The sequence below is a fragment of the Rana temporaria genome, chromosome 11, assembly GCF_905171775.1.
Source record: "Rana temporaria chromosome 11, aRanTem1.1, whole genome shotgun sequence".
Taxonomy (NCBI): Eukaryota; Metazoa; Chordata; class Amphibia; order Anura; family Ranidae; genus Rana; species Rana temporaria.
Window position 1 is genome coordinate 116,091,909 of NC_053499.1, and position 22,969 is coordinate 116,114,877.

General features: G+C 43.9%; 1 protein-coding gene across 1 annotated transcript in view; it reads left to right on the forward strand.

Moving 5' to 3' along the window:
• Positions 1-22,969, forward strand: part of KAT5 (lysine acetyltransferase 5) — a 61,644-nt gene that overhangs the window by 36,266 nt on the left and 2,409 nt on the right. Inside the window, exons 9-13 of the mRNA XM_040328890.1 lie at positions 2,933-3,022; positions 11,069-11,209; positions 21,965-22,058; positions 22,140-22,299; positions 22,434-22,515. Of these exons, the coding sequence (XP_040184824.1) occupies positions 2,933-3,022; positions 11,069-11,209; positions 21,965-22,058; positions 22,140-22,299; positions 22,434-22,515 (567 nt within the window). The remainder of the gene's footprint in view (positions 1-2,932; positions 3,023-11,068; positions 11,210-21,964; positions 22,059-22,139; positions 22,300-22,433; positions 22,516-22,969) is intronic.

The following is a 22,969-nucleotide window of genomic DNA, read 5'->3' on the forward strand; positions in this document are numbered from 1 at the left end:
TACCTCACCGCTTGGGTCATGTGTAGCCCGGGCAACTGCAGGCCTGCAGTTCCGGGCGTGAGTCCGAAGTGGCAGTCCCTCCGAGTGCGGTGAGAGGAGAGCATCAGCCATAAAACAAAGAAAAATTAGTAGGACTAACATGAAAAAAAACAAAAAACATAACATCTTTGCAGCGCACTGCTGTGGGGCTAAACCTGCGCCCCTTCCCCACCACAGACGCAACGTGCAGCCTGCAGTCCCTCTCCTGTGCCTCTCAGGGCACCGCCTATGCGATCCAAGTCTCACGTAAAAACCTGGAAAGTCAATTAGGAAAAGGGGGGAAAAAATAAACCAGTTCGCACAAATTCTGAGTAGTAACAAAGTCAGATCAAGGCCCTTTTTTTTTGTCATCTGCATATAATGTTCTCCCGGTCCTAGGACCCTATGGCTAGTGGCAAAGAAAAAAACCCCCCCCCCCCCCCCCCAACACTCCCAGGAGGGAGACAAAAATCAAGAGGAAAAAAAAAAACACAGGGGGGTTTGAACCGGCTTACCACCGCACCACTTGGTTCATCAAAACAGGATAGTTCAGTCCGCGTCTGCCTCCGGCCTCTCCGCCTGGCGAATCAACTGTTCGTTCATATCAAGCCACGATGAGGCATCCGTCGCCGATTCGAAGAACTGGGCCCTGCCGCCTGCAATGATGCGAAGTTTAGCAGGGTAAAGCATTGCATAGTTGGCCCGCAGGCGTTGCAATCTCCTCTTCACTTCTCCAAATTTGGCCCTTGGTCTCTGCACCTCCGCGGAGAAGTCGGGGTAGAAGGACACTCTCACTCCATTGAGTTGAATGTTGCGGCGCTCTCTGGCCAATCGCAGAATAATTTCCTTGTCCTTAAAGTTGAGCAATTTGGCCAGCATGGTACGTGGCGGGTTGCCCGGTGGGAGAGGTCTGGGTGGCACCCTGTGCGCCCTCTCCACTGAGTAAAAAGGTGTAAAGGAATCTTTTCCAAAGACTTCTTGAAGCCAGGCTTCCACAAATGCAGTGGGGTCTCGGCCCTCCGTTTTTTCAGGGAGGCCCACTATACGGACATTGCTCCTCCTCAAACGGTTCTCAATGTCTTTGTTGCGGTTTTCGTTGGTTATCGCTGTTCTATCTGTGACCTGTAGTTCCCTAATGAGGGGGGCCATTCTATCTTCCACCTCGCTTACACGACTTTCCACCGCTGTGGTGCGTTCCCTTATTTTCTGGAAGTCGTGTCGAATCAATCCCACCTCCTCCTTCAATCCCCCAAAGTGTTGCTGCAAAGTCTGCACCGAGGCCATGCACTTATTGACCGCTTTAAGTATCTGGGCTAGTGTGGGTTGCTCCATGCCCTCATCACCCCCCTCCTCCTCCGCATGTACCTCTGCTGCTATTTGGATTGAGGCCTGCTGCGATGCCTGGGCAGAGCCAGGCCTCTGCATCTGTGTGTGAAAGATATCTGGCGTGGCGTCCAGCTCCTCATCCGAGGGACGGTCTGCTATGCCATTAAGCTTCTGCGCATAGTACACCATATCCCTGGGCATCTCCTTCCCCTGGGCTTTAGGTGTCGAGGGGGGATTCTTACCCGTGTCCTTCTTGTCCCCTCGTGTCTTCCAGCCGGCAGCGGCGCCATTTTGCAGGTCCTGCAGCTCATCTCCCTTGAGCTGTTTGCGGGTCATCATACCGGTAAACGGGCAGACGTGCGGGGCGGTATGTTCCCTGGATGCCGCGGTACTTCGATGCGGTGTTTGGGACCGGAATCCAGCAATATTCTGGCCGGGAGAAGGATCACTGCAGTGTGCTTACAGGGAGCTCTGTGAGACACGTCCGCTCACATGCTGCTCTTGGCCACGCCCCCCAGGGAGATGTTTATTAATTTCCTTTTGTAACTCCAGAACAGGAAGGGAAATCTTCTCAACGGGACACAAAAAACAACTTGGGGGCTTGGATAATACTTGCCTACTTTTATTCAAAAACTTTATTAAGAATATTAAGTCCTGCTAGATCACTTCAGGCTGGCCCATTTGCAGGTATAGCTATGTAGAACATTAAAAAAAGGTGCTTGCCTATACTGTTTAAAAAGTCTCACACTGCTCTGCACATGCTCAGTTGATCTCTATTTTTAGGCACAGTGCTGATTTTTGTCAAGGCCAATCTGCTGACTGTCTAAAGATTTACTAATGCTCAGGGGCTCTGGGCTTCAGCAAAATGACAGCTTCCGGCAAGAAGAAACAGGAACAATGCTCGAGGCAATATACAGCACACTCATTTTGGTAGCATAAGTATTAGTCCTCTTGCACACAGGAGTAAAAGAATGCTGCGTTTTTTACTGATCTGAAATGAGATGCATTGTTGTTTATGGGACATTGCACACAGCTGAGTAAAGCTTGGTAATACACAATTGAGTACAGAGCAGTAACCCAACAATAGAAAATTTTACATTTGAGTGCAGTAATTTACTCACACACTCGTCTATAGGCTTGTTTACGTGAGTATAAATGAGTATATTACAATACTGGCAATGTAGAAGAATTTTACTCTATATATCTATATTCTTATGCACCTTTGCTCGCCTATACTGAACATTACTCAGGTCTTTACACACAGTTTTTAGACCCTTGCACACGGGCGTCACGAGTTCCTGAGTAAACATCAGTAAATTATGATGCCTGTGTGCAAGGGTCCTTGTGGAATGTATGTTTCTTGCGAAAGAACATTATTTTTATCAAGATGTTCTGGGTAAAATTCCACTTTAAAAACATACCGGTATATAACCTAAAAGAAAAAAGTAACTAACATACAATTTTCTTTTAGGTTGATGTGGACAGTACCACTTTTTTTCTTTACATATAGCAGGAGGTTTTGTTCCCATTATAAATTGGTAATTGTCCTTTATGCAACAATGCTGATCCTTTCTTTTGTCCTTCAAAGACCAAATGTAACCTGAGACATCCACCAGGGAATGAAATTTACAGGAAAGGGACCATCTCCTTCTTTGAAATAGATGGACGTAAAAATAAGGTAAGTACAGGTGCATTTTACTTATGTAAATCTAAGATGTGCTTGAAACTGCGTGTTTAGCGTCATGGAAAAAAAATATAGGTAATCCAAACTACAAGTCTTTCCTTATCAATTTCAGCTTTGACGCTAACCTCAGATAGCTCCCCCAAAGCTAACAGAGCAGGGCTTCTGGGTATGAGGGAGCACATGACCTCCCCATGTGACAGTGTTTGGTCTGAGTCTTTAATCAGCGTACATTAACAATGTCACATGGGGTAGCCCGTGATGTAAATTCCGTGCTCAACTGCTTCAGGACCGCCCCATGTACATATACTGTGGCAGGGTGGCTCTTAAGCGCAAAATCACATACCTGTACGTGATTTTTTTTTTCTTTGGGTCTAGAGCGTGTGCTGCCACTGTAATTGAACACAGCATGAGCCAATCAGTGGGTCCGGGGGACCCACTGTCTGCCGGAAACCCAGCAATCGTTCCAAGAGAGGCAAAGCGACAGTTTGCCTATGTAAACAAAACAGTTCACCCTTTCTGCTAGTAAGGAAGACCATGATCTTGTGTTTCTGCAAAGCAGGAACACAGATCTGTCTTCCTACAGTTAAACCACCCCCCACACAATAAGAAAGTACTCCCAGAAAACACCTTTTAACCTTTGATCGCCCCTGATGTTAACCTTTTCACTGCATTTTTTTAGCACTGATCACTGTATTGGTGTCACTGGTCCCCAAAAAGTGTCACTTAAGCCTTGTACACATGATCGGATTTTCCGACAGGAATTGTGTGATGACAGCCTGTTGGCTGAAAATCCAACCGTTTGTACGATCCATCAGACAATTGTCAGATTTTCCGCAGACAAATGTTGGATGGCACGCTTATAAATTTTTCGCGGACAGTGGTCTGATTTTCCAACACAAGTTCGTCAGACAAAAGTCCAAAGTACAAACACGCATGCTGGGAATCAATGCTCACCAAATACGACATTAGCAGAAGGTCCCAAAGGTGGCACTCAAGAGCTGAAATTTCACGTAGTACGTCACTACGTTTGTTGGCCGACAATTGTGTGCGTTGTTATTCAAGACAAGTTCATGGCCAACGCCTTTCGGACAAAAGTCTGGTGCTCTGTCTGTGGAACATCGGATGGTGTGTACGAGGCTTTAGTGTTGGATTTGTCTGCCACAATATCGCAGTCCCGCTAAAAATCGCCAATTGCCCCCATTACTAGTAAAGAAAAAAAAAAAAAAAAAATCTATAAATGTATCCCATAGTTTTGTAGACCCTTTAACTTTGCTCAAACATATATATATATATATATATATATATATATATATATATATATATATATATATATATATATATATATATTTTTTTTTTTACCAATAACGTAGCAGAATACATATTGGCCTAAATTGATGAATACATTTGATGTTTTACTTTTTTTTTTTGGATATGTTTTATAGCAGAAAGTAAAACATTTTTTATTTATTTTCAAAATTGTCGGTCTTAAATAAAAACCACAGAGGTGATCAAATACCACCAAAACAACGCTCTATTTGTGTAGTGTTGCACGACTGCGCAATTGTTCGAAATTGGGATAGAATCTTGGGAACAAAGAACATGGAGGAGAGATGGGTTTACTTTAAGAGCATATTAAATAAGGACAAGAGCCAGTGCATCCCATTGGGAAATAAATTTAAAAGAGCGAACAAAAGTCCTGGATGGCTTAACTTCAATGAAAAAATGCATATAAAAGCAAAGGGGAAGGCTTTAAAAAAATACAAGGCTGAGGGATCAGCATTCAGACTTTACAAAGAATGGAACAAGAAATGTAAGGGTGCAATTAGGGCGGCTAAGATGGAACACAAAAGACACACAGCGGAGGAGAGCAAAAAAAAAAAAAAAAAAAACCAAGACAGATCATATTGGCCCCATAAAGAATGAGGAAGGAAATTTGGTTACAAAGGATGGGGAGATGGTGAAGGTATTGCATTTATTCTTCTTCTCAATCTCAGACTTGGGAAACTTAACATTATTAAGTCATCGGGACCAGATGGTTTGCACCCGAGGGTACTTGGGGAACTCGTTCAAGTAATTGCCAGACCATTGTTCTTAATTTTTCCGAACAGTCTATTGACTAGAATGGTACCAGCTGATTGGAGAAAAGCTAATGTAGCACCGATATTTAAAAAAAGGGCTAAACTACATCCCTAGTATGCAAGCTCCTGAAGGTGATGATAAGGGACTATATACACGATTTTAGTAATGAAAACGCTATCATTAGCCGTAATCAGCATGGATGTTTAACCTTCTATGAGGAGGTGATTTGCCATCTAGATAAAGGAAGGCCCGTAGACGTGGTGTATCTGGATTTTGCAAACGTTTTGACACCGTTCCCCATAAACGTTTACTGTACAAAGTAAGGTCTGTTGGCATGGATCATAGGGTGAGTACATGGTTTGAAAACTGGCTACAAGGGCGAGTTCAGGGGGTGGTGATAAATGGGGAGTACTCGGAATGGTCAGGGGTGGAACGTGGGGTATCCCAGGGTTCTGTGCTGGATCCAATAATCACACACATAGTAAAAATGCAATCAGCGAATAAATAAACACCCCCTTCTATAAAATGCAAGCTGGACACTAAAGATTTTTCACAAAAAAAAACAAAAGAGAAAGTATAAATAGTAGAAAAGTGCAGCGCAATATAAATAAAAACAAAAAATATGTAATAACATGAAGTCCAGAAAGAGTCCTTATAGAGATGGAGTCTCAGAAGATTTGTAAAAAGGCTCCACGGTGAAAAAATCAAACAGCAGTATATGTGTGGTGACAGACCCTCCACCACATGTAGTATGTCTGCCTCACTGAAGAGAGGATAAGGGTGACTTCTGGAACCTCAATAGGTGATCGGATGAAGACTCCTTATAAAACAGTCAAGTATCCTTAGATAAAAGTACAAGCCGCTCACCTTAGCAGATGGACCTGTGGGTGAGCAGCAGGTCAAATGCGCTGTCCCTCTAATAAGGGGGTATTATAAGATGATAACGGTGCCTCCTCGGTCGATCCTTTTCTCCAAACCGACTTTCAGTGGCGCATGGTCATCTGGTATACTCTCATGTAGTTGAATTGGCATGAAAAAGTATAAAGTAGACACATAGTGCTCTCCGTATAGTAACCAAAATGCAATAAGTTTATTTAAAAAAGAAGTACTCACAAAAGAGGCACTATATCCTAGTGCGTAGAATATGAGCATATATCGATAAAATACCAAGTAGGTGGCTGTCCTGACATCAAAATTGGAAGCCCCCCGCACGCGTATCGTCCCAAGGTACAGGACTTCTTCAGCTCATGGATGGCAGCGGGTGACGTCATCCAAGCGTGGCTCCTCCCCCGTATGCGTTGCGTTTAAATGAACTTCCTCAGCGGGGTGCGGCCACAACGTCACCCAACGTCTGATTTAAGGAGAGCGATTGTCATACCAACCGTCAGTAACAATCCGCGAACCTCGCGGCTCATTTAGAAAACTGTAAATGACAGCTGATCGGTGCTGACGCATCAGACCACCGTCATCGGAATAGAGAACCTATTAAAGGAAATGGTGAAAATACATGCCCAAAAGCAATCCAGCAGGAATGGCGCAAAACTGCCCACTACTGGATAATCGGTGAAACATCCTAAGAAATCGGTTTAATATTTAAAAACATTTCTCCAAAACATTTTAAAAAAACATTTTTTAAAAACATTTTTTTAAAAACTGACTCACCCGATGCCATCCAAAAAATATTTTAAAATGAATACCAAAAATTACACATGATATTGCTACATATACAAACATACATTAACCACTTAAGGACCGGACCAATATGCTGCTACATGACCCAAGGGGTTTTTACAATTCGGCACTGCGTCGCTTTAACAGACAATTGCGCGGTCGTGCGACGTGGCTCCCAAAGAAAATTGGCGTCCTTTTTTTCCCACAAATAGAGCTTTCTTTTGGTGGTATTTGATCACCTCTGCGGTTTTTATTTTTTGCGCTATAAACAAAAATAGAGCGACAATTTTGAAAAAAATGCTATTTTTAACTTTTTGCTATAATAAATATCCCCCAAAAACATATATAAAAATATATTTGTTTTTCTCAGTTTAGGCCGATACGTATTCTTCTACCTATTTTTGGTAAAAAAAAATCGCAATAAGCGTTTATCGATTGGTTTGCGCAAAATTTATAGCGTTTACAAAATAGGGGATAGTTTTATTGCATTTTTATTAATTTTTTTTTTTTTACTACTAATGGCGGCGATAATTTTCACAGCAAAAAATGCATTTAAATTGCATTGTTTATTGTGAAAATGACAGTTGCAGTTTGGGAGTTAACCACAGGGGGCGCTGTAGGATTTAGTGTTCACCTAGTGTGTGTTTACAACTGTAGGGGGGTGTGGCTGTAGGACTGACATCATCGATCGAGTCTCCCTATAAAAGGGATGACTCGATCGATGCAGCGCCATAGTGAAGCACGGGGAAGCCGTGTTTACATACGGCTCTCCCCGTTCTTCAGCTCCGGGGAGCGATCGCGACGGAGCGGCTATAAATGACCCCCGACCCACTTCTAGGCAGGGACGTACAGGTACGCCAATGTGCCTGTACGTGCCATTCTGCCGACGTATATCTACATGCGACGGTCGGGAAGCGGTTAAAAACCCAAAGAAAATTGATTATAAAGTAATTTATCCGAAATGAAACGGTTAAGATCAAAATCAACATTTAACGCTTTAGGTGTTAAAGCTTTCGCCTCCACTATCCAGAAAGACTCTCTTTGGCTGATCCGACGAAAATAATTGCCATCCCTCCAGTGTCTATCTACCCTTTCAATGCCCCAGAACTTCAAGCATCTGGGCTCCCTATTGTGGCATTGTTTGCAGTGTCTGGAGACACTGAGTCCTTAGACCTTTTTTAATATTGTTCACATGGTCCCCCACTCTTACCCCAAGGGGGTGGGAAGTTTGGCCTATATACTGGAGCCTGCAGTCGCACTCCAGCATATAGACCACTCCCCATGTACTACAATTGATCAAATTTTTAAGTTGATATGATTTTCTAGTGGCAAAGGATGTGAAATCCTTCCGCTTTTTGATGTTAAATTTACACTGCTTACATGGCTGACATCTCCCAGAAGCATAAAAACCTGAGAGGAAGGAGAAAATCCTATTTTCTTTAAAAGTAGGAGGATCAATTACTCCTGGAGCAATAACGTTCCTAAGGGAAGGGGCCTTTTTATATATGAATTGAGGGCGTGAGGGGAGGACTGTACCAAGTCTGTGTCCTTCCTCACGACCTCCCAATGTCTCTTGACAATTTTTTCAAATAATTTATGTTGTATATTAAAATCCAACACCATTTTAAATTCAAATTTATCAATCCTTTTATTGTCAGAATCTGAGACCAAATTGGTCCCATCAATAAGATGAATCTTCTCAATCTCGTTCTGTATTTGATAACCTTTATTCTGAAATCTCTCAGCCAATATCTGCGATTTGTGCTTCAAAGTCGTCTTTTAAAGTGCAATTTCGCCTGAAGCGGATGAATTGGCCCCTTGGAATATTGCAGAACCAACTACTGTGATGGCAACTATCCAAAGGGATGTAGCCATTCCTATCCGAAGGCTTGAAGTAATTACGGGTTTTAAAAACATTCCCTTCTCTGAAAATTTCTAAAGAGAGATATTTTTGGAATTTATTATTTAATTTTGTCATAAAAAGTTCAAGGCTATTTACATCACCCTCCCAGATCATTTGTCATCGTTTGTAGCATTTAAGCTAATAGGGACGATGCTGAAATATGATTTCCTCTTCCCATAGGGCCAAGTTGGCTACACTTGGGGCAAATTTTGCCCCCATAGCCACACCCATTGTTTGGAAGTAAAAGTTCTTGTTATACCAAAAATAATTCTTGGTTAAAGAACTTTACGTTTTAAACCCCTTTGTACAAATATATTTAAATCTTCTTTGTACTCAAAAATAGGGTCACTTTTCAAACCTTTATAAGTGTTCACATCCCCCAGTAACCGGCCCATTTCTCCCTTGTAGTATTCCTTACTCATCACTACTAGACCCCCACCCTTATCAGCAGGGCGTATCACCACATCCTTTTTGGACTCGAGTGAAATTATGCCCTTTTTGACAAAAGAGGGGTCTCTGACTTTTCGAATTTTCATTGTAACCAAGTCGCTTAAAGCGGTAGTAAACACCGTTCTTGTTTTTTTTTTTTAACCTACCTGAAAGGCAAAACCCATAATGAGCTAGTATGCACCGCAAACTAGCTCATTATGAAATGCTTACCTTGGAACGAGGCGTAGGGAACTTACCTGGTCCACGCCGAGGGAGATGTCATCTTGCCTCTGCATGTCTTCCGGGTATCGCCGCTCCAGCGCTGTGAGTGGCTGAAGCGGCGATGTCATCACTCCCGCGCATGCGCGTGGGAGACTCCTAGCCGGCAAGGTCCGGCGGCTGCCGGGCCTTTCGTCGAGGATCCCCACTGCGCTGCAGTCAGCGGCGCATTGTAAGGGGAATATCCCCTAAACCGTTCTGGTTTAGGAGATATTCTTTATACCTACAGGTAAGCCTTATTATAGGCTTACCTGTAGGTGAAAGTGGTAGTACAGAGTATACTACCACTTTAATTCCATATTTTTGAATACTTCGGTATGCTTAGTATCCAAATTGGGGGGGATTAAACACTGATCTATTCTTTAGTGATGAATGGGCTCCCACCGGGATCAAGGAAGGTCTTTCTGCCGGCTTAGAAAGAAAATATTTTTTTGATATTGAGAATCCTTACAAATTCCTGGACATTGACATATGTTTGAAACTTGTTAAAGGACTAAAATTTGTGCCTGTTCGTAATTTTATCAAGCACTTTAAGTTCATCATCAGACTAATACCGCTGATATTATATATACCAGTAACTAATGGGATCTTATCTTTTTTAATTGTTCTACATCCTCGCCTTCTCTTCTTTTTCCCTTCAGCCGGTTTCCAGTGGGGGTCTGTGTGGATGGGGGTTCCCTAAAAAACCTCTCTGTTGATCTCTGTCCATCAGGGGTGTAAAACGGTAATTGGTAGGGACAGAATACTCTTGATGAGCATATTCATCCCTCCAAGCGTTGTGTTGGGTGGTATTTTGATCTGAAGAGGCGTTGGAATTGCCCCATATCATCTGATGTTGATGATGATTGGCATTTTTTTTGAGGATGCGTATTCATAGGTGGCGGAGGGTAATAACCACTGCCTCTCCCCCTACCCCCTCTTCCAGGCCAGCCCCGTCTTCTCTGAGGATATGAAGGGCGATTATGCTTGAAGTTTTGTAATGGAGTATGTGGGCAGAGGCATGATGGGACTTGTAGTTTCGCAACAGCTGGAGGGCCGCCAGTTTGAGACCCCTGCTTTAAACACTTTGTTAGGACAGACCCTGTTCAAATTGTGGTTACAACTGATAATAAAGAACCACCAGCACTGTACAGAAGAGGTTAATTATTATAAACATAACTCCCCATCCTTTTGTTAACATTACATGGAAGGGTAAAGTTAGGTAGGTATTTTAAGAAAGTAAGCAGAATTTGTTTTATATTTTTTTTTAAGTTATACTTTGTGCACGATAACATGTAATAAAGTAGGTGTTATCCCAATTCAGCTGCAAAGGTGAAAATACACTATAAGAGCTAGCTTTCAGACCATGTTTCATGTTACATGAAGCATGGTTGGCGAACACCGCCTCCACACCCAAACCACCCACTCACCCCCAATTACAGGATTATGCGATCCTTTTCCGCACCCGCTATTGTCATATTTGAAATCCACACAGGTGTGTGATAGCTCTGCACACGCAGCCGTTACCTTCATTCTTGACCTTTCATAAGTCATATGTTAACAAACAAGGGTTTGTTGCTAAAGAAATTCTTGGCCCACTAGCAAATCAGGTTTTGAGTCTGGCTGTCACTTTTCTGTGAAATGTACTATTACCTCCTTTCTGTCTCTAATGCACTATTAACTGTTTGCTTTCATTTCAGAGTTATTCTCAGAATTTGTGCCTTTTGGCGAAATGCTTTTTGGACCACAAAACATTATATTATGACACAGATCCCTTCCTCTTTTATATTATGACTGAATACGACTCAAAAGGCTTCCATATTGTTGGCTACTTCTCGAAGGTTGGTGTTATTGTAAACTCTAAAGATTTTCAGTTGCTGTAATATCTGCAGTTACCTTTTGCTGATAATGAGAGGAATATTTACAATATGCTTTAACTGTAAGAAAATGGAGAAGGACACAAATTGGGTGTGGAAAGAGCTGCTCACCCCTAAATGATAGATAATAGGAAAGACTCCCCCAGTGGGGTTTTTGGGCAGCGAAATGTATTAGGTGAAAAAAAAATAGAACTGAAAATGAATGTAATTGTAAAAAGTAGAAAATATTTATTAGTACATAGGAAGTCGCAAAAATGAGCTCTGGTACTCCATACAAAGTCAATAAATACATACAGAAAAGTGAGCACCAAAAGAGTGACATAAAAGAACATAAATGGTAAACAGATATGTCAGACAGGTACTGACGCGTTTCAACCCATTTGTAGGGTCTTCTTCAGAGGAACTATAAGGTGCTAACTGTAACAAAAAATAAAAGATCAACATATATAGTTGCTACAATGTATTGCAGAACAAATATCTATTAGCAAGATTGTTACATATATAGATACCTACTTGCTGTATGTAAACATAGTTGTATTTAAACCAGAGATTGCTTAAAAGCTGAAAGCTAAAAGACTCCAAGAATGGACCCCAAGAATGATCTTCCACACAGAAGGCAAAGCACCGGAGAAACCCGGAGGCGTGGCGTCTCATATGGCGGCTTACAGGGGCTCACAATATAGGTGGGAATGAGGATTCCGGACCGAGCCCAGACTTGCGAGGCAAGGGGATCCCGGCGAGACAGTCAACACAGGGACACCTATGAAAAATAGTAATAAAAATAAAATATACAGTATATAGTTGTGTATAAAAAAGTAACTGAATTGGGTCAGGTCATTGTGCATACACATTACACATCAACCATTGTTTGTCAGCAGGGCATCAGAGAGGGGGAAAGGCATGGGCCAGCGGTGTTGGTTTGTTTGAACATAAACAAAAATTGTATTTTGGATATACTAGCATGTTACATAACACATGTGGGACTGTGGGGGGGGGGGGGGGAATGGATAAAGAAAAAGGGGAAAAGAAGTGAAGGTGGTGCTGGTGAGGTGATGGAACATGTGTATATGCTATGCTTAAGGTAAAAACCGGTTGGTGAAATAGCTAGGGCCTGGAAACGGCACTAGGCTGACAGCATGAGCCCATGCCTACAGAGGAAAAGATATAAGGAGGAAAGGTTAAAATGGAATGTGTATGGGAATCGCATCCAAGTAGCACTGCCCAAAAGTCAAGCTTCTTACCCCATATTACAATGATCCGCTCCTGCAACAGTGGACAAGGGTCACAGACTGACTCCATCAGTCCCTGGAGAGTGTATATATAGGTGCATGCACAATACCTGAGCCAATGGTGGTCCTGCGTTAGCGACTGTCTGCGCCCTGGACGGCCTCCCCTCAACAGCCGAGCCAGCCAGATCCAGGCCGCAATGGCGGCTATCCCCATTGTGAGCTCCTCGGCGTCGGTGGAGGACAAAGTCCCCGACCACTGTCGTAGTCCAGTCCGTGACGTCACGCGCAGTGCGCACCTGTGTGCGCGTGAGACAGAACACGGCGCTCCGGGAAAGCCAACGACGCCGTCAGTGAGGGGGAAAAACACCAACCGACACAGCGGGACCAGCCCGCCATCTGGTGGAGTATGAGGAAACCCAGAACCCTGGGCCCTCTCCCCCTCACTGAGAAGCAGCCAGAGACAGCAGGTCCTTCACCTCCTTCACTTCTTTTCCCCTTTTTCTTTACCCATTTTATTTTTATTTATTTCTTTATCGTTACATCACGAGACACAGAGCGGCATTCATTACTATATGGGTTATATGGAGTACCTTCAGGTGATGGACACTGGCAATCTCAAACAGGAAATGCCCCTCCCTATATAACCCCCTCCCATAGGAGGAGTACCTCAGTTTTTACGCCAGTGTCTTAGGTGTTGGTCATGGTTTAGCTTGCCTCCGCATCCTTGGGATTAGGTGAGCTAACCGGTTCTGTCCAAAGGCCTCAGCGCTAAAGTGGTCAGTAACCGGACCCCAAACCCTTGGGGTATAGCCCATAATGCTTTTCTTTTTAGAGAGCTGGACCCTGGGCCCAGAACTTAGAAACCTTTGGGTGCCTAATGTTTCTGTTGCCAGAGTGCTATATGGGCCCAGGACAGTGGATCCTTCATAGGAACCCAGGGCCTGAAGGTCTAGACATCCCCACGGAGATGGGGGAAGATTGGGCCTCTTGCTTGGCAAAGTCCTGCGGCATGGAGCAGGTAAGTGAGGGGAAAACTTGCGGAACTTGGTTCTTAGCAGGTTTTTTCTGGGGGGTCACAGGGGACATGCCTAAGGTTATGCGCTGCATCTGGCAAACTAGTCACATATCTTAATGATAGGATGGCTCTATGTGTATTTTTTCCCCATAAGAAGTGACCTCCCTTGTAGTGTTGGAAAAGCATTTGAGTAGGGCCTGTGTAATATAAAGTGTATGTGTGTGTCAGAGAGCTATGCTTACCTGCAAGCCTCCAGGCGATGCTCCATCAGTCTTCCTCCTCAGAGCCTGCAAAGCAGGCAAAACGCTGACCTCCTCGTGGTTCCAGCTGGAGCAGAGAGGCTCCCTTCGTCCCAACCCCCCCCCCCCCTATCGGCGCGCGCGCGTTCACGTGTTATAGGCGCAATTCGCGCCGTTTAGCTGAGGGGGGAAGGGCGGGTCAGTGGTTTAAGGAAGGGGCGGCCCTTCCTTTTCATTCCAAACAGCATTCGATACATTGGAACTGGGGAGGAAAGACCAGAGCGGCAGCACGGGGCGCCGAGGACACACAGTGGCCAAAAAGAATATTGCAGTCTTCAGAAGACTGTTTTCAAGCCTAGAAATAGGCTGTTTCTTTCTATCTCATAGTTTTTCTTGCAATACTACTCAGGGGGACAGAATGATTTTTCTTTCCTGGATTTGAAACAAAAAAAAAAAAAAAAAAAAGTCATCTAGGGGAGAGGAAGCATTTTTTATCCCCCAAACAGGTGTTTGGGCAGTTAACTTTTATAGTTCCAAGTACCAATAGGTAGCAGGTGTACCTCGGTATTGTACCATGGCATCCGGGTCAGAGGGTACAAGAGGTGGGGATTCCCCCAGAGAGTCTGAGGTCTCGGACAAAGCTATGCCGCTGCTTTCCCCACAGGGAGCCTTGGGGCCATCGGGATCTGGGGCTGGAGCTGGCGCGGGTCAGTCCAACCCTAAGATGGTCACGGACGAGGTATTACTCACCTCTTTAAGAGAGATGGAGAAAAGAATGGGAAAAATGATAGCCACAGCTATGCGGGGCAGTAAACGGATTAGATCTCCGTCGCCCGAGCGTGGACCCTCAGAAGAGGAGGTCCTTTCCTCAGGGGAATTGGACGATCTCTTGGACAAGGACCAAGTAGGTTCAGGGATCGAAGATCCGGATACAGAGGAGTCTGGAGCAGTCTCCCAAGGGGAGGGCTGGTGGATTCAAGCCTTAACGGACTTGGTCCATAATGCATTCAACTTGCCAGTACCAGATCTCCAGGTATCGACGGTTTCAGCTTTGGGCTCACTGAGGGCGCCTCAAAGCAATGCAGTGTTTCCGATCCACCCTCTATTAGAGGGAGTTTTGTTCCAAGATTGGAACAAGCCAGATAAAATCTTCTTACCACCTAAAAGATTCTCTGCCCTATATCCTATGGAAGATAAATTTTCCAAGAAATGGGCTACTCCTGCAGTGGACGCAGCCATCTCATGTGTTAACAAGTCGTTAACATGCCCTGTAGAAGACATACAGGTATTCAAGGATCCAGTTGATAAACGCTTGGAAGCACTACTTAAGAACTCCTTCACTACGGCAGGGGCAGTAGTACAGCCAGCGGTGGCTGCGATTGGGGTTGCTCAAGCATTATCGGATCAAATTAAGCAGATGCTTAAACTTATTCCTGCCCAGCAGGCAGAAGAATTTTCGGATGTCCCTAGGGCCATATGTTTTACAGTAGACGCAATTAAGGATTCTATCCAGCAAGCGTCACGTTTATCGTTATCCCTTATCCATATGAGAAGACTCTTATGGTTAAAGAGCTGGGAGGCCGAGCCCCCATGCAAGAAGCTCCTGGTAGGGTTTCCCTTCTATGGAGAACGACTCTTCGGAGAAGACCTAGATAAATACATTCAGACCATTTCAAACGGCAAAAGTACTCTCTTGCCAACTAAGAAGAAGTTTCAGGGGCCTGCGTTTAAACGACAGTACTCCCCTGGGCAGGGGCCCTCTAATGCCAAACAGTATCGACGGCCTCCTGCGAAAGCAAACTTCGGCTTCAACAGCAAGTCTCAAGGACAGGCTGCTAGAGGCAGAAAGCAGTGGTTTCGCAAACCAGCAAAACCAGCCCCCAAGCCCTTATGAAGGGGCGCCCCCACCCACGAAGGTGGGGGGAAGGCTGCGACTCTTTTCAGAGGTTTGGGAAGCCAGCATTCCCGACGAGTGGGTACGGTCTTCCGTGGCCACGGGCTACAAATTAGATTTCCTAAAGTTTCCTCCTCCTCATTTCCAGGAGTCGAGGATTCCAAACGATCCCGAGAAGGGAGCCGCATTAATGTCAGCATTAAATCATCTACTTTCCCAGGAAGTAATAGTAGAGGTACCAGTCCTGGAACAGGGACTAGGTTTCTACTCCAACCTATTCATCATCCCGAAGTCCAATGGAGATGTCAGGCCAATTTTGGACCTAAAGATGGTAAATGCATACCTAAAGATCCGCTCATTTCGGATGGAATCCGTGCGGTCAGCAGCTGCCACACTCCAAAAGGACGACTTCATGGCGTCCATAGACATAAAGGATGCCTACCTTCATGTTCCAATTCATCAGCCACATCAAAAATATCTACGCTTCATGGTGGCTTTGCGTCACTTCCAATTCGTGGCGCTTCCCTTCGGGTTGGCTACGGCCCCCTGGGTGTTCACGAAGGTCCTAGCTCCAATCCTAGCCAAACTAAGGATCCAAGGGGTCACGATCCTAGCATACCTGGACGACCTCCTAGTCATAGATCACTCGTCTCCCGGCTTGGAGCGAGCAGTGGCCCTCACGGGCCAATACCTCGAGAAGTTCGGCTGGGTCCTAAATCGAGAAAAGTCAGATTTCCTGCCCACAAGGCAGTTGGAATATCTCGGCATGAGATTAGACACAGAACAACAAAGAGAGTTTCTACCTCTGAGGAAGGTCAAAGCCATCAAGGAATTAATCCTACTGGTTCTAAGCAAAAAGGAACCGACTATTCGCCTATGTATGAGGTTACTAGGCAAGATGGTGGCCACATTCGAGGCGGTACCATACGCCCAGAGTCACACTCGCATCCTGCAGGCAGCCATCCTGTCAGCATGGAGCAGAAGGCCACAGGCCTTGGATATCCCGTTGCCGCTCTCATCAAGAGTCCGACAAAGTCTGTGTTGGTGGTTAGATCCTCAGAACCTACTGAAGGGGAGATCTTTCAGCCCAGTGGCTTGGAAGATAGTGACCACAGACGCCAGCCTGACAGGCTGGGGAGCAATTTTGGATGGTTGCACTCGCCAAGGTACTTGGGCAAAGCTAGAGGAGCAGTTGCCCATCAACATCTTGGAGCTCAGAGCTGCTCGACTAGCCCTCAGGGCTTGGACGTCAAAATTGCAGGGGTTCCCGGTGAGAATTCAATCAGACAATGCCACGGCCGTGGCATACATAAATCACCAAGGGGGAAACAGGAGTCAAGCCGCTCAGAGAGAGGTAAGCTTGATTCTCCTATGGGCAGAGGTTCATGTGCCCTCCATATCGGCAATATTCATTCCCGGAGTGGACAACTTTCAGGCGGACTTCTTAAGCCGCCAGACTCTATGGCCGGGGGAATGGTCTCTGCATCCACAAATCTTTCAAGCACTCTGCCAAAGATGGGGAGTGCCGGACGTGGATGTCATGGCATCGAGACTCAACAAGAAGCTAGACAGGTTCATGTCCCGCTCAAGGGATCCGATGGCCTGCGGAACCGATGCGCTGGTTTGCCCTTGGCATCAGTTCAAACTTCTTTATGCGTTTCCCCCGCTTCAGTTACTACCCCGCCTGCTGCGCAGGATCAGGGTGGAGCACATACCAGTCATCCTGGTAGCTCCAGCATGGCCCAGAAGGGCATGGTACTCACTAATCTTAAAGATGGTAGTGGGAGACCCTTGGACTCTTCCTCTACGGCCAGACCTGCTATCGCAAGGTCCGATCCTCCACCCTGCCTTACGGCATCTAAATTTGACGGCTTGGAAGCTGAATCCCTGATTCTCAGGGGTAGAGGTCTGTCTCTGAAAGTAATCTCTACCCTAATCAGAGCCAGGAAACCGGTCTCTAGGGTGATTTATCACAGGGTCTGGAAGGCCTATGTAGGCTGGTGTGAGTCCAAGCTATGGCTTCCTCGCAAATTCACCATTGATAGAGTTTTAAGTTTTCTCCAGCTAGGAGTGGATAAAGGATTGGCATTAAGCACAATCAAAGGACAGATTTCTGCTCTGTCAGTGTGGTTTCAGCGGCCGCTGGCCACCCACTCGCTGGTTAAGACCTTCCTTCAAGGGGTCTTACGTATTAAACCTCCAGTTAAATCCCCGCTTTGCCCGTGGGATTTAAACCTTGTTCTGTCAAGTTTACAGAAACAACCGTTTGAGCCGTTGGCTGAAATTCCTTTGGTTTTACTGACAAGGAAGTTAGTATTTTTGGTCGCCATAGTTTCCGCAAGAAGAGTATCGGAACTGGCGGCCTTATCCTGTAAGGAACCATATCTTATTTTTTATAAGGACAGGGTCGTTCTCCGCCCTCATCCTTCCTTCCTACCGAAGGTTATATCCAGTTTTCATTTGAACCAGGATTTGGTATTACCATCCTTCTTCCCTAAACCTACTTCCAGAAAGGAAGGGTTGCTGCATACCTTGGATATCGTCAGGGCCATGAAGGCCTATCTTAAAGCTACAAAGAAGATCCGGAAAACAGATGTGCTGTTCATATTACCGGATGGGCCCAAGAAGGGGCAGGCAGCTGCAAAGTCCACCATTTCTAGGTGGATTAAGCAATTAATCACTCAGGCCTACGGCTTGAAAGGGTTGCCTCCTCCAGTATCATTAAAGGCTCATTCTACTAGGGCCATGGGCGCCTCCTGGGCAGCACACCACCAGATCTCTATGGCTCAAGTTTGCAAGGCGGCAACCTGGTCTTCTGTCCACACGTTTACAAAATTCTACCAGTTGGACGTAAGAAGGAATTCTGATACAGCCTTTGGGCAGGCAGTGCTGCAGGCTGCAGTTTGAGACCCTCGGATTCCGGGGGCTCCTCTTTTTTGAGTTAAATTTAAAATTTAAGATTATTTTTCTCAACTAAGTTGGATTTATTATGATTTGAGTATTCTCTAAATTAAATCCTTTTGTCTTGGAGATGTTCTCCCTCCCCTCATTGTAAGCATTGCTTTGGGACATCCCATATAGTAATGAATTCCGCTCTGTGTCCCGTGATGTAACGATAAAGAAAAAGAGATTTTTAATACAGCTTACCTGTAAAATCTTTTTCTTGGAGTACATCACGGGACACAGAGCTCCCACCCCTCTTTTGAGGACCATTTTGGGAGGCATACTGCTTGCTACAAAACTGAGGTACTCCTCCTATGGGAGGGGGTTATATAGGGAGGGGCATTTCCTGTTTGAGATTGCCAGTGTCCATCACCTGAAGGTACTCCATATAACCCATATAGTAATGAATGCCGCTCTGTGTCCCGTGATGTACTCCAAGAAAAAGATTTTACAGGTAAGCTGTATTAAAAATCTCTTTTTTTTTCACAGTCCCACATATGTTATGTAACATGCTAGTATATGCAAAATACAATTTTTATTTATGTTCAAACAAACCAATACTGCTGCCCATGCCTTCCCCCCTCTCTGATCCCCTGCTGACAAACAATGGTTGTTGTGTAATGTGTATGCACAATGACCTGACCCAATTCAGTTACTTTTTTTATATACAACTATATACCGTATATTTTATTACTATTTTTGATAGGTGTCCCTGTGTTGACTGTCTCCCCGGGATCCCCTTGCCTCGCAAGTCTGGGCTCGGTCCGGAATCCTCATTCCCACCTATATTGTGAGCCCCTGTAAGCCGCCATCAGACGCCACGCCTCCGGGTTTCTCTGGTGCTTTGCCTTCTGTGTGGAAGATCATTCTTGGGGTCCATTCTTGGAGTCTTTTAGCTTTTCAGCTTTTAAGCAATCTCTGGTTTAAATACAACTACGTTTACATACAGCAAGTAGGTATCTATATATGTAACAATCTTGCTAATAGATATTTGTTCTGCAATACATTGTAGCAACTATATATGTTGCTCTTTTACAGTTAGCACCTTATAGTTCCTCTGAAGAAGACCCTACAAATGGGTCGAAACGCGTCAGAACCTGTCTGACATATCTATTTACCATTTATGTTCTTTTATGTCACTCTTTTGGTGCTCACTTTTCTGTATGTATGTATTGACTTTGTATAGAGTACCAGAGCTAATTTTTACAAAACTTCCTATGTACTAATAAATATTTTCTACTTTTTACAATTACAATAATTTTCAGTTCTTTTTTCACCTACCACCTAATACATTTCGCTGCCCAAAAACCCCACTGGGGGAGTCTATGCTTTAACTGTAATTTTTTGTGTATTTTCTTATTTTCATGCCAGAGTTGTTGAGCATACAATAGTACAGGATTCCCAATGCAAGCATCCACCTGTTCGGAAAAGGAGATCAGCATTTGAAGTAGCCACTTAATATAACCCCAGTGCAAAGAAATAAAAATATATTAGTAACAAGTCTCAACACACAAAAAAAATTAATGCCTGTACTCTTTTTGGGCAATGTCACTTACCACGATGCACAGTGCTTTCACATCTGTTGGTGTGTGGTGAGGTGCAGATGCATTTTTTTACGTTTTATTGGTGCGTTAGGCCCCGTTCACACTTGTGCGACTTTTCCTGTGACTTTGAACATCAGAGTCGCATGAAAAGTCATACCTCATGATTCTCAATGATAACCATTCATATATGTGTGACTTCAAAGTAGTCCCTGTACTACTTTCATCCGTCTTTGATGCGAGTTGAGGTCCATAGACCTCAAGTTTACACAGGCATTCTCTGAAATCGCACAGCTTTCAAGTTGCGGCAGTGTGAAAGGGGCTTTATGGTGCTTTTCAGAATGAATGGCAGTGTACATATTCCATGCATTATGGTGCTTTTTTATCATAATGTGCACAAGTGTAAATGGAGTTTAAACAACACCACCCACATCCTGGAGGATCTACTAGGACAGGTCAAACACGCCTGAACAGAGTTGAACATCTGACTAATTGAGTGGCATATCACATCTCAAGTTCTTTTTTCAAAATGGTGTCAAGATTCAAATTATCAAGCGATCTTATGAGCAGGTTCACCCTGTTATTTTGGAGTAATGCACATGTAACAAACGCATGTGCATTGCAGCAGACTACAATGCACAGTGACACATTACCATGCATTGTGGTGCACTGATACAAAAACATTGTGTGAAAACCTTTATTTGGTGCTTTATGTTGCCTTACCAAACACATTAATGCACCACAACAGTGTGAAACCAGCCGTAATGATCAAACCTTTTGTGCACAAATGCAAAGCAATATTGACTTGGATAAATATAAAATAACAGTTGTGCAGAAATTCACTCATAAGGATTTGCAGACATTTTACTCTGCCATGTGTTTTATTTTGCTTTTGTCTTCCAATTAAAGGACACGCTTTTTACTCCATCCTTTGGGTATTGTGAACCTCTGTGTACCTGCCTTTTAGGAGTAGCCCTTCAAATGCTATCAAACGAATGCAAATATAAGTATTTTTCATTCATTCCCATAACCTTTTTTTTAAGGTAATCAAAAATGGTTATTGTACTAAGTTCCTTAAAAAGGATGGGACTTTTACATTGCCAAAGTATAAGTTTCCAATTATATGGTAAAAGTAATACAGTTACACTTTAACTACCTCAAGATCCCCAAGGTGTCTCTAGCAGGTGTCTCCACCATTTAGGAGAAGATTAGCTAGATTCCTTGAATGTAACAGTTCAGTATAAATACCTCTAGCATCCCTCAGGCATCCTTGAACACCTGTGCACATTGAGGCCATTGTGCTTACGGTCTCCTCCAGGCAGCCCAGCACAAGGGGGTCTCCCTACCATACTGCAGGTACAGCTCTAATCCCACTAGATTACTATAACTAGCTACTCTGTATTTATTTTTATATTGGGACACAGCTCCATTATCTCTATATGTTATGTATGAAAGTGGATTTCTCAAATAAGTAAAATTGCTATACAGTTTTGGGTGGCATTTGCAGACACGTCCCTATATAGTTGGGGTATGTAGTAGTTAAACTTGAATTTTAAAATGTGCTCAAAATAAATATTGTGATAAGGCAATTGCAATGGAATTGTCCTGTATTAATGTTTTTGTTTAATTATTTGAATCTGTAATATAGTGTAACTGTATTACTTCTACTACGAAGTGGACAACCTTTATTCTTTTTCGTTAACATTCCCACTATTATGAGAAAGTTTAGCACAGTGCATGTTCATTTTGGGAATGTAATGCATATTTCCAGCCCTTGTACCAAGAAGCTCAACTGTAATCTACAATAGATAAGGTAATGCAGAACATTCACCACTCTCTACTCCGTTGACCTTTGCAGGAGAAAGAGTCTACAGAGGACTATAACGTGGCTTGTATACTTACCTTGCCACCTTACCAAAGAAGAGGATATGGAAAACTGCTAATAGAATTCAGTAAGTAGCCTACAACACTTGTTAGTCTATTGGGTCTTGTGTACTTATCTGAAATGTACTAATATTCCTTACTTCCCGCAGGTTATGAGTTGTCTAAAGTAGAGGGAAAGACGGGCACGCCAGAGAAACCACTCTCGGATTTGGGTCTTCTATCTTACCGTAGCTACTGGTCTCAGACAATCTTGGAAATCCTCATGGAACTGAAGACTGAGACTGGAGAAAGGCCACAGATCACTATTAAGTAAGATGTAATGATTAATATAAGTAAGTCATAAGCCGTAGAGTGATGTGTACAGGTGGTGTAGTAATGTTCAGGAACTACATTAATGAGAAAAAATTGTGTATATGTACTAATGTGGGATTTTTTATTTTTAGTGAAATTAGTGAGATAACCAGCATAAAGAAGGAAGACGTTATATCTACACTGCAGTACCTAAATCTCATAAATTATTACAAGGTAAATCTCTAAACTAAAATCCTCCCATCTTAGCCCATTGCCTAGGTATTCAAACTGTTTTATTGCATGTACCTTGATTGCTAGATCTATTCCAGGAGTCTGGTATTCTGCAAAGCCCAGGTGGTCAGCCTGCTTCCCTTTGGCGCACTTACTGTGCAGCCTTTGGGGCCCCTGCAGACAGTGAGAAAACATTTTTTCTTTTCTTTTTTTTAACCTCAGATCTATAATATTGGATGTTGCTGAGACTATAGGCATGGAACATGAGAATGTCAGTCATTATCTTAATCGAAGAGGACACAGGCTAGATATTCATAGACTTGGTGGATGACTAGGTGTTTGCATCACACCACAGGTGGCACCTTTACCATCACTTCCCTGTGCTTTTTACCACAATGACTTCACTACAAGACAGTGGAAACCTGGGTCACTGTGGACCATACTTATAGATGCCCTT